At 42.4% G+C, this 12,878-nt stretch overlaps 1 protein-coding gene across 5 annotated transcripts in view; it reads right to left on the bottom strand.

Annotated features, from left to right (window-relative positions):
- The window catches only part of LOC112246826 (kinesin light chain 1), a 34,310-nt gene extending 21,786 nt beyond the window's left edge, over positions 1-12,524 (bottom strand). For all 5 annotated transcript variants that reach the window (XM_024415381.2, XM_024415383.2, XM_024415382.2 and 2 more), the window contains exons 1-4: positions 12,064-12,524; positions 1,695-1,962; positions 1,204-1,434; positions 985-1,063 (exon numbers count right to left, since the gene is read on the bottom strand). In XM_024415381.2, coding sequence (XP_024271149.1) covers positions 985-1,063; positions 1,204-1,434; positions 1,695-1,961 — 577 coding nt within the window. In that variant the 5' untranslated portion in view covers position 1,962; positions 12,064-12,524. The remainder of the gene's footprint in view (positions 1-984; positions 1,064-1,203; positions 1,435-1,694; positions 1,963-12,063) is intronic.
- Between the last annotated feature and the right edge of the window lie 354 nt (positions 12,525-12,878).

Genomic DNA, 12,878 nt, shown 5'->3' with positions numbered 1-12,878 from the left:
GGCCAAACCAAAGATATCCACTTGAAAAAGCAGTGCACACACAGCAACTATGTAAAAACATACAATCCACCTTTAGCCAGGGCCCATTGTACCAACTCCAGCACCGCACTGATAGGGACCTAAGAGCCTATCAAGGAGGTAGCAGTCTGGACAGTAGAGGAGTCTAACCCACTTCACTATAACAGTACCAGCCCAGGATCATGTCATACAGACACAGAAGGCTATCTCAGTCAGCTCTGCTTCATGCGGCAGCTGGATTAATGTGAGCATACTCAGGATCATTTGATGATGTGTTCCTCCCCCGCTCTCTGGAGAGCTTCCTGACACTACCCACTCTTCCCTTTGATCCTCTCTTTCCCTCTCTCTCCCCCCTCAGAAACACAGATTAAAATAAATAATATCCCCAATACAAACACAACAAAGGACTAGAGATCCTGCTCCCATCTCCCTCCCTCCTCCACAGCCCTATCTGCATCTCATTAGCTCTCTATGCGGTGGAGCAATTCCTGGAGATGTACCAAATTGCAAAGATTTAAAGTGCACTAATGTAGATATGTACTGATATGTCTTACTTCATTTGTTGGATGTGGTTCTGTGTGGGATCATTATACGATATGGTAATGTACGTAAGATCCCTTTTGTTTAATTTTGTCCATAATGATCTGCTTAAATGGGGAGTGGTTGTCTGTCTCTGTGCCTCAGATCCTCTCCTATAAATGCTGGTTGCTAGAGTGAACCCAACCTGATGCCTGTGTGATCTGGCTAACTGGGTCCATTTCCATTTGGCCTGCTTCAACATTCAACCAGCTCAGTCTAATAGCACTGTAAAGCTCAAAGTGATCAGGCCTTTCAGACCAACAGGAGGAGAAAGTAGTTAGAGGGACCAGTCAATGTATTGAGGGAGTGGGGAGGGAAAGTGGGAACGAGGAGAGAGAATGGGAGGGGTGGAACGGAGAGACATGGGGATATGAAAAAGACACTCACTGCCAGGAGGTTGGTCATCCTGGTCGTCTGGGAACAGATCATCCAGATTCTCTTTACTGGAGTCAGAGTCCTTCTCCTCCTAACAGAGGAAAACAGAGAGGGCAGATGATTGTTATTTTCATTTAGAGTAAACCAGGCAGATGAAAAGCAGTGGGGTGTGTGTGTTTGCATCAGCCTGCTTGCGCGTGGGCATGTTGTGTATGGAGTGGGTTAACTCACCGATGGCGACAGATCCTCGTCGTACTTCTTGAGCTGGTTCATGAACTCCAGGTGTTTCTTCTCCTCCTCCAGCTGAGCCACGCTCTGCTCACTCTTCTGCAGCTTCTGCTGGGTGCCCGCCAATTCATCCCTCAACCACTGGTTCTCCTGGCACAGCCGACGAACCTGTGCCCGCAGCTTCTGCTTCTCCGACTCCACAGAGCTCAGGTGGCCCGACAGCGCCATCATCACCTGGGACAAACACAACAGGGGAACAGGGGTAGAGGTGAGGCAAGGGGTCGAGGAAGAACAGTGAGAACACTGGAGGTAAATTCGTGGATAATCCTCTGTTTCAGACTAGTTTACTGACACTCAGACCATTGAAGTAGTAGATGGCTGTGGGTTCTCTATCTAGCTGTCTAATTTGCAGGTTAATTCGATCAGATCCCAGAGGGCTCTATCTCCAGCTCCCCCACGTCCAGAGGTGTGTAGCAGACAAACAGTGTACTGACCTGTGCCTCGCTCAGGCCCAGCTCCAGCATCTCCAGGGACTTGCGGATCATGAGGGACTTCTCCTCCACCAGGACACCCTGGTTTTCCTGCTTCAGGCAGCGCAGCGTGCCCAGCAAGCCCTCCAAGATAGAGTTGTGCTCCTGCTTCAGAGCCTCCAGGCCCTGGATCACCTGCTTGGTCCTGGAGATGATCTCATCCTGTGACAGCTTCTCCCCAGGGTCTTCCTCCTCCTTCAAACACACCATGGTGGACATGTTCTCACGCATCCTGTACCAGACACAAAGAAGAGGACTGGATTTTGTTGTCAGAAGTACAGATACCCTGGCCTAAGTACATAATAAATATGCTGTCCCTTTAATTCAGTGTCGCTAAATGCATTAGCCCTACACTATATTTGGTAACATTTGACCTGTATCCATTGTGTTAGAGACTCAGACACTTTTGCTTAAAATAACTTCTGTCCAGGGCCTCCCGGGTGGCGCAGTGGTTAAGGGCGCTGTACTGCAGCGCCAGCTGTGCCACCAGAGACTCTGGGTTCACGCCCAGGCTCTGTCGTAACCGGCCGTGACTGGGAGGTCCGTGGGGCGACGCACAATTGGCCTAACGTCGTCAGGATTAGGGAGGGTTTGGCCGGTAGGGAAATCCTCATTGTGCACCAGCGACTCCTGTGGCGGTCTGGGCACAGTGCGCGCTAACCAAGGTTTCCTCCGACACATTGGTGCGGCTGGCTTCCGGGTTGGATGGCGCTGTGTTAAGAAGCAGTGAGGCTTGGTTGGGTTGTATATCGGAGGACGCATGACTTTCAACCTCCGTCTCTCCCGAGCCCGTACGGGAGTTGTAGCGATGAGACATGATAGTAGCTACTAAAAAACAATTGGATACCATGAAATTGGGGAGAAAAAGGGGTACATTTAAAAAATTAAAATAACTTCTGTCCTCGCGGCTGGGCGGGTTATTACATTTTATCATCAGACAGCCTTTCCAACATCCAACATCCACTTTAGTCTAGCCCATCTCAATCAATATGCTCCTCCGTGTGTCTGCATTGGGGAAATCACTCGTTTTGTTGAACAAAGCGTGCTTATCAACCAATGACACACATTCAGGCAGGGCTTTTGTGCTGAAGACAGACCTTGATGTTTGGTAAGTCGAAAAAGAAAGAAGAGTGTGGGCAATGTATTTGAAGACCTTCTGCTCTGACTTCAGCCTGTTCAAACACAGAGCCAAGCTGAGGTATTGATGACGTAAATAACCTTGGACAGAGGGAGCAGTGGAGCATTCTGGACCACAATGTTTGAGAAATGCGCTGTCACTGGCAATTCCAGGCCCCTCCCAAATCATTCTCCTACCTGGCGAATAAACTTTTAGAACGCTCAATAAATAGACGTAAAGGTCCAACTCAAAGACTATCACCACATACATTGATTTACATTGTACATTTTAGTCATTATGCAGACGCGCCAAATGCAATTAGGGTTAAGTACCTTGCTCACGGGCATAGACAGATTTTTTTACCTAGTCGGCTAGGATTCGAACGAGCAACCTTACGCCTGATTCACACATCAGAAACCCGAATGAATAAATCAAAAAAATATATAAACACTAGGCCTATAGGCTATGCCTACGCTGCGTTGTATGCCACTGCCGCGTAAATATGAGCTGAAAAAACATAGGCTTTTCTGTTAAAACAACTACAGCCTATGTGCATGTTGTCATCAAAATTCTAATCTTAAGTGGCGGAATTCAAACTATCCTTTTGTGAGGCGCAGCCGGGAACTATGTAGATGGCGAGTGGTGGGATCGATAAACCAGAATTGGAGGATCTATCATCTTTAAATTTTGGGAACATTTAATAGTACGTCAACAGTGAAGAGACGACTCCGGGATACAGGCATTCTAGGCAGAGTTGAAAAAAAAAAGCCATATCTCAGACTGGCCAATAAAAATAAAAAATTAAGATGGGCAAAAGAACAGACACTGGACAGAGGAACTCTGCCTAGAAGGCCAGCATCCCGGAGTGGTCTTTTCACTGTTGACGTTGAGACTGGTGTATTGCAGGTACTATTTAATGAAGCTGCCAGTTGAGGACTTGTGAGGCGTCTGTTTCTCAATCTAGACACTCTAATGTACTTGTCCTCTTGCTCAGTTGTGCACCGGGGCCTCACACTCCTATTCTGGATAGAGCCAGTTTGCTCTGTTCTGTGAAGGGAGTAGTACACAGCATTGTACAAGATCTTCAGTTTCTTGGCAATTTCTCGCATGGAATAGCCTTCATTTCTCAGAACAAGAATAGACTGACGAGTTTCAGAAGAAAGGTCTTTGTTTCTGGCCATTTTGCGCCTCTAATCGAACCCACAAATGCTGATGCTCCAGATACACAACTAGTCTAAATAAGGCCAGTTTTATTGCTTCTTTAATAAGCACAACAGTTTTCAGCTGTGCTAACATAATTGCAAAAGGGTTTTCCCACGATCAATTAGCCTTTTAAAATTATAAACTTGGATTAGCTAACACAACTTGCCATTGGAACACAGGAGTGATGGTTGCTGATAATGGGCCTCTGTACTAATCGGCAGGGCCGATTAATTAGGGGCGATTTCAAGTTCTGACAACAATTGGTAATCGGCATTTTTGGATGCATAGCAATCCATTTTTGGATACATAGCAATCCATGAAGAAACTGTGTGGCAGGCTGACCACCTGTTACACGAGTGCAGCGTCAAAAGGACCTTGTGGCTGCAATGAGCCAGGGTAAGTTGCTAGCTAGCATTAAACTTATCTTATAATTTTTTTAAAAAATCTTCACATAATCACTAGTTAACTACACATGGTTGATGATATTACTAGATTAACTAGCTTGTCCTGCGTTGCATATAATCAATGCAGTGCCTGTTAATTTATCATCGAATCACAGCCTAATTCAACTTTGCCAAACGGGTGAAGACTTAACAAAAGCGCATTCCCGAAAAAAGCACAATTGTAGCACAAATGTACCTAACCATAAACATCAATGCCTTTCTTAAAATCAATACAAATAAGTATTTTTTTTAACCTGCATATTAAGTTAAAATAAATGCATGTTAGCAGGCAATATTAACTAGGGAAATTGTGTCGCTTCTCTTGTGCTCAGTGCAAGCAGAGTCAGGGTATATGCAGCAGTTTGGGGTCGCCTGGCTCGTTGCGAACTGTGTTTCTTCCTAACAAAGACCGTAATTAATTTGCCAGAATTTTACATAATTATGACATAACATTGAAGTTTGTGCAACGTAACAGCAATATTTAGACTTAGGGTTGCCACCCATTCGACAAAATACGGAAAAAACGTTTTGTTTTTTAAATGACCGTTTCCAGATATAACCATATTAAATGATCAAAGGCTCGTATTTGTGTGTGTTTATTATAATTAAGTCTATGGTTTGATATTTGATAGAGCAATCTTACAGCGGTGGTAGGTAGCATTGCGAGCAGTTCTTAGCAATGCTTGAAGCACAGCGCTGTTAATGACTTCAAGCCTATCAAGTCCCGAGATATGGCTGGAAATACTAAAGTGACTATAAGAACATCCAATAGTCAAAGGTATATGAAATACAAAATTGTAGAGAGAGAAATAGTCGACGCGTCATAATTCCTATAATAACTACAACCTAAAACTTCTTAACTGGGAATATTGAAGAAGTTGGAATATTGAACCACCAGCTTTCATATGTTCTCATGTTCTGAGCAAGGAACTTAAACTTTAGCTATTTTACATGGCACATATTGCACTTTTACTTCTCCAACACTGTGTTTTTGCATTATTTAAACCAAATTGAACATGTTTCATTATTTATTTGAGACTAAATAAATAAAATCTATGTATTATATTAAGCTAAAATAAAAGGGTTAATTCAGTATTGTTGTAATTGTTATTACAAATACATATTAAAAAAATGAAATGAAAATATTAATCCGCCGATTAATCGGAATCGGCTTTTTTTGGTACTCCAATAAATCGGTATCTGTGTTCAAAAATCAAACTCGGTGGACCTCTACTCTGTACGCCTATGTAGATATTCCATTAAAAATCAGCCGTTTCTAGCTACAGTAGTCATTTACAACATTAACAATGTCTACACTGTATTTCTGATCAATTTGATGTTATTTTAAATGGACAAAAAAAAGCAGCTTTTCTTTCAAAAACAAGGACATTTCGAAGTGACCCCAAACTTTTGAACGGAAGTGTAAATACCACAGGCCTCTTACATTTGGGAACTTTACAGTCCTATGGATCAAACAACCATGAAAAAAGGTAGGCTCTCCCCCCTCAGTTACGCACATCAACAACAAGATCAACGAATGCTAGCCAGAGCAAGATTAGCTCAAATCTAACAAGGGAATTAGATAAACCCTTTCAAACATTTTCAGATAGTTGGTCGTCAAAATTGCACAGATTAACGATGGGGAATAGTAGCCTGCTTGTCCTTCTGCTACGAGATCGCTAGCCCTTAGATTGCGTCTTTGACCTGCTCACATTAAACAAGCGTCAGTGATGGCAGCGCACCCCACACAAGTAGTCAACGACATGGGGATTTAGTCTCCGATCTCAAAAACTTGTCTGGGACAGCATAGCTGGATAACATGTAAACAGCCTATCTAGCGCGTTAGTGACTAAATGTGCTGCTGGCGCAATTTAATTTAATCAAACCACCACAGCTATCCCCATTGTGTCTGTGCCTCAATCTAGGTTGAGCAAAACTAAACATGGCGGTGTTTGCCTTAGCAATCTCAAAATAGGGCTACTTAATGTTAGATTCCTCACATCCAAAGCAGTCATAATCAATTAACTAATCATAATATTGATGTGATTGGCCTGACTGAAACATGGCTCAAGCCTGATGAACTTACTGTGTTAAATGAGGCCTCCCCTCCTGTTTACACTAGTAACTATATGCCCTGTGCATCCCGCAAAGGCAGAGGTGTTGCTAACATTTACGACAGCTTAAACCCCAAACAAGGATTATCAAAAATGGGCCTTTAAATTCTCGGACAACCCAAAGATTCCTAGATGCCCTTCCAGACTCCCTCTCTGTAGATGGTTTGTTTGTAAGTTGTACGTTTTGGTGTTCCTCAAGGTTCTGTTTTAGGACCACTATTGTTTTCACAATATATTCTACCTCTTGGTGATGTCATTTGGAAACAATGTCAACTTTCACTGCTATGAGGGATGCTAGTTATAGGTCCCAAGAAACAAAGAGATCTGATGTTGGATCTAACAATTAATTGTGATGGTTGTATAGTCATCTCAAATAAAAACTGAAGGACCTAGGCGTTATTCTGGACCCTGATCTCTCTTTTGATGAACATATCAAGAATATTTCAAGGACAGCTTTTTTCCATCTTGGTAACATTGCAAAAATAATTAACTTTGTCCAAAAATTATGCAGAAAAGCTAATCCATGCTTTTGTCACTTCTAGATAAAGACTACTACAATGCTCTACTCTCCGGCTACCCAGATCAGGCACTAAAAAACTTCAGTTAGTGCTAAACACGGCCGCTAGAATCTTGACTAGAACCCCAAAACAGGATCATATTACTCCAGTGCTAGCCTCTCTACACTGGCATCCTGTTAAGGCTAGAGATGATTAAGGTCTTATTGCTAACCTACAAAGCATTACATGGGCTTGCTCCTACCAATCTCTCCGATTTGGTCCTGCAGTACATACCTACAAGTACGGTACGGTCAAAAGACGGAGGTCTCATTGTCCCTAGCATTTCTAAGCAAACAGCTAAAGGAAGGGCTTTCTCCTACAGAGCTCCATTTCTATGGAATGGTCTGCCTATCCATGTGAGAGACGCAGACTCTGTCTTGACCTTTAAGTCTTTATTGAAGACTCATCTCTTCAGTAGGTCCTATGATTGAGAGTGATCTGGCCCAGGGGTGAGAAGGTAAACGGAAAGGCTCTGGAGCGACGAACCGCCATTGCTGTCTCTCCACTGGGATTCACTGCCTGTAACCCCATTTAGGGGGCTGAGTCACTGGCTTACTGGTGCTCTTCCATCCCATCCATAGGAGGGGTGCGTCACTTGAGTGGGTTGAGTGACTGACGTAATCTTCCTGTACGGGTTTGGCGCCCCCTTGGGCTCGTGCGGTGGAGGAACTCTTCATCTCAGGGTAGCAAGTTGGTGGTCTGTTGAGATCACTCTAGTGGTATGGGGGCTGTGCTTTGGCAAAGTGGGTGTGGTTATATTCTGCCTGGTTGGCCTTGTCAGAGGGTATCATCCACAGTGTCTCCCGGCCCCCCCCAGTATCTATGCTGCAATAGTATATGTGCCGGGGGGCTAGGGCCAGTCTTCTTTCTCTCTCTCATAACTCGTGGTTGTCCCCAGTCCACTTGGTCATGCTGCTGTTTGGGGTAGACTGGGTTTCTATATACAGTGGGGCAAAAAAGTATTTAGTCAGCCACCAATTGTGTAAGTTCTCCCACTGAAAATTATGAGAGAGGCCTGTAATTTTCATCATAGGTACACTTCAACTATGACAGACAAAAGGAGAAGAAAAAAAATCCAGAAAATCACACTGTAGGATTTTTTTATGAATTTATTTGCAAATGATGGTTGAAAATAAGTATTTGGTCAATAACAACTCAATACTTTGTTATATACCCTATGTTGGCAATGACAGAGGTCAAACGTTTTATGTAAGTCTTCACAAGGTTTTCACACACTGTTGCTGGTATTTTGGCCCATTCCTCCATGCAGATCTCCTCTAGAGCAGTGATGTTTTGGGGCTGTTGCTGGGCAACACCGACTTTCAACTCCCTCCAAAGATTTCCTATGGGGTTGAGATCTAGAGACTGGCTAGGCCACTCCAGGACCTTGAAATGCTTCTTACGAAGCCACTCCTTCGTTGCCCGGGCGGTGTGTTTGGGATCATTGTCATGCTGAAAGACCCAGCCACGTTTCATCTTCAATGCCTTTGCTGATGGTAGGCTTTGTTACTTTGGTCCCAGCTCTCTGCGGGTCATTCACTAGGTCCCCCCGTGTGGTTCTGGGATTTTTGCTCACCGTTCTTGTGATCATTTTGACCCCACGGGGTGAGATCTTGCGTGGAGCCCCAGATCGAGGGAGATTATCAGTGGTCTTGTATGTCTTCCATTTCCTAATAATTGCTCCCACAGTTGATTTCTTCAAACCAAGCTGCTTACCTATTGCAGATTCAGTCTTCCCAGCCTGGTGCAGGTCTACAATTTTGTTTCTGGAGTCCTTTGACAGCTCTTTGGTCTTGGCCATAGTGGAGTTTGGAGTGTGACTGTTTGAGGTTGTGGACAGGTGTATTTTATACTGATAACAAGTTCAAACAGGTGCCATTAATACAGGTAACGAGTGGAGGACAGAGGAGCCTCTTAAAGAAGAAGTTACAGGTCTGTGAGAGCCAGAAATCTTGCTTGTTTGTAGGTGACCAAATACTTATTTTCCACCATCATTTACAAATAAATTCATTAAAAATCCTACAATGTGATTTTCTGGAGAGAAAAAAAATCAATTTTGTCTGTCATAGTTGAAGTGTACCTGTGATGAAAATTATAGGCCTCTCTCATCTTTTTAAGTGGAAGAACTTGCACAATTCGTGGCTGACTAAATACTTTTTTGCCCCACTGTAGATGCTTTTGTACCCGTTTGTTTACTCCAGCATCTTCAAAAGGTCATTTGCTGTTGTTCTGGGATTGATTTGCACTTTTTGCACCAAAGTACGTTCATCTCTAGGACACAGAACGAGTCTCCTTCCTGAGCGGTATGACGGATGTATGACGGATGTATGGTCCAATGGTGTTTATACTTGCATACTATTGTTTGTACAGATGAACGTGGTACCTTCAGGCGTTTGGGAATTGCTCCCAAGGATGAACCAGACTTGTGGAGATCTACAATTTTCTCTGAGGTCTTGGCTGATTTCTTTTAATTTTCCCATGATGTCAAGCAAAGAGGCAGAGTTTGAAGTTAGGCCTTGAAATACATCCACAGGTACACCTCCAAATGACTCAAATTATGTCAATTAGCCTCTCAGAAGCTTCTAAAGCAATGACATTTTTCTGGAATTTTCCAAGCTGTTTAAAGGCACAGTCAACTTAGTGTATGTTAACTTCTGACCCACTGGAATTGTGATGCAGTGAATTATAAGTGAAATAATCTGTCTGTAAACAATTGTTGAAAAAATTACTTGTGTCATGCACAAAGTAGATGTCCTAACCGACTTGCCAAACTGTAGTTTGTCAACAAGAAATTTGTTGTGGTTGAAAAACAAGTTTTAATGACTCCAATGTATGTAAACTTCCGACTTCAACTGTAACTGTCAATAACTTAATAAAACATCTGATTGGCACCGTATATGTTTCAGCAAAATAACACCGCATGAGGCATAGAAAAATGCATAGAACTGCAGGAAATTAGCTTTAAAACTGCAACAAAAAAATCAACTCCATTGAAAAATGTATAGAATGGCAGAAAAATGTCTCAATATCGCCAAGATGGGGGCCTCTAAAATTCTCTACAATTAGCCGCGTTGATGGGCCGGTGACATTTATCAATATATTTGCATGTATTTACACCCCAAAATTAAATGCTAATTAGCTTCTAATGTGGCTATCATAAAGAACTACAAATGCCATGACCTGGACAAGACTGCCAAATCTCTGGATTAAACTAATGTTAGCTAAATGTAGTAATAAATAAATTGGCTACATTTCCTTAAAAAAAGAACAATTATGTGAACTGTCTTGTGCAAGTTTAAATTGACACAATACCTATTAGCAATGGTGTGAAGATGTGCAGGAGCTTTGTAGGGATTTGTAGTTTTGCATGATACCTACTTAGATGCTAATTAATATTTTAAAATCTGAGAGTAAATAGATCTGAATATATTGGTAAAAGTCCCCTTGTCCAAGAGAGTTTTATATGGTTATCAAAACATTACGCCAGGGTAAGCCTACACGAAAAACAGTCCTTATTTTAAGTGTTTCTAGAATTCACTATGGGAAATAGTAATGATGGAAAAACAATTGGAACCATTTCCCTGCTTGACAGCTAGGTTTTATAACACCTCCACTATAGCAGAGAAAGCAAAAACCAATCAGTGAAAAAGAGGAACATACACAGTGCTTGTACTGGCGAACATTCTTGCATTAAAATGAAGAGATTATGTAAGACTACTCATAGGGCGCAAGGATACTGAGAGAAACGTTCCCACCCAACCAGCCACCCCACACTGACCACAACAGTGTCTAAAACAACAGGCAGGGCCTTCAGTGTGTGTGTGTCATTGTTCAATGCAGCATCCACAATTTATAAATGGCAGCTTCCCTTGGGCTCCAGTCTAAGGGATTTGTATGGTTACTTTGCCCTGGGGAATCTTCACACTGAGGACAGAATCTAACAAGGCCATTTGACTGCACTGGCCCTGTCCTCCTCACACTGACACTCAGGCCAGGACATAATCAGCTTCAAAATCCAATGCTGCTTGAGAAGTAAGAAATGAAGGGTGGGTACTGATGGGGTGGGGTAGGTACAGTGAGTGTGTGTGTGTGTATAGTATTACTTCAGCTGTACTATTCATCCAAAAATGCTGAAAAAAAAATACACAAAACATCTGCCAGCTCTGAGACTCCATGATGGTGGCAAGTTCCTCAGTTCCACGCAGCCTAGTAGAATTCACATTCACAGCCATTGACTTTCAAACCCCCAGCTGCCAACCCAAATACACTGGGATCAGTATCCCTAGTCACCACAGCGTCTACATACTCCTGATCAACACAGACACACTTTCAGAGGGCACAAGAGTCCTCCTACAGAACAGCCCTCCTGAATTTTAATGACAACCATCAACGCTTGGCAAGCAGTCACAGAAAAAAACAGTAGCTCAGAGGTTGAGGAGAACATATATCTAGCTACTGTAGACACAGATACTTGGCCAACTTAAAGTTTTCATTAAGGTCCCCTTCTCGGTTATCTAATGAACTATTCGTTTTCTATAAATGGAGTAATCGGTAGTACCTGTTAAGTGTGCTCAAACCTAGCTAGCTGCAGTTTTAGTGCGTGGTTTCTGTTTATAACAGATAAATTACTGTAGTTAGCTAGAGTAAACTTTCTGAATACTCCTAACAACCTAATCTCAGGATAAATCAATAACAAGTGTACTGTAGCTAGCTAGCCACATGCTGTACGCAACATGTTATAATTTCTCAGATTAATTTACTTCTGTTAATTGAAAAAAAGATTGCTTTGACTAGATGCAATGATATCGGTAACAGCCTGTTCGGCATCTAACTAGCTAACGTTAGCTGGTTGTCAACATTAGCTGCCACTGACAGACAATCCCAGCCAGTCAATCTTACCGTTCTATTGAACATCCGTTGCCCCAAAGTAAAGTGTTAGTCCGACTTCAATCTGATTCAAAACTGAAATGTTGTATACCCCAAAGACCTAATTATTAACTGTTTATAAACTTCTCTCAGCTAACCTAGCGAACTATTTAATATCTTGCCCTTGTCTTCCTTACTGACCGGAGACACCTAAACCAATGCAGTTTAGCTAGCTAACCTTAACATAGCTGTCACGCCGCGAATTTGATTGCTTATCGCTGCATCATCGGTGACTACATACCAAAGTCAAGAGATTGCGAAACAAAAAGGACATGTATTCGCCTGTTACATGCTCTTTCAAGTTAGCTAAATACACGAGCTACTTTTAATTTCATTTAACTACCCAGCTAGGTCTAACATCACTAGAGACTAATTTAGTAGGACTAACGCTGTGCGAAAATGGCGTTGCCTTCCTCGCCACCCAGCTCCCTTCCTTGATCATGATGTCATCATATTTAGATTAAAGCGGCAATCAGGAGTAAGACACAATTACAAAACGTATCAATCGCCACTGTTCTTGTAAAAAGATGAGTGATGGGGCTGGAGAAATGTACCACTCTCAAATTCATAAACAAAGCTATGGATGCAAGGACCGAACAGCCATGATGTCAAAATTACAGTTTTAATCATGTTTTGAGGTTTTATAGTGTTCGTTTACTTTGTTTATAAAACTTGTAGTAAACAAAACTTATATTTTGAGTTCTGATTTGGTAGGACAGTTGAAATAAGCTCATGAGTCAGTCAAGACTCAATGGGTACATATCATAAATTTGTAAATCCAAAAACGG

This window comes from Oncorhynchus tshawytscha, linkage group LG08, assembly GCF_018296145.1.
Source record: "Oncorhynchus tshawytscha isolate Ot180627B linkage group LG08, Otsh_v2.0, whole genome shotgun sequence".
NCBI classification, from domain to species: domain Eukaryota; kingdom Metazoa; phylum Chordata; class Actinopteri; order Salmoniformes; family Salmonidae; genus Oncorhynchus; species Oncorhynchus tshawytscha.
The sequence above is the reverse complement of the archived record's forward strand: the minus strand, read 5'-3'. Positions and strand labels throughout refer to the sequence as shown.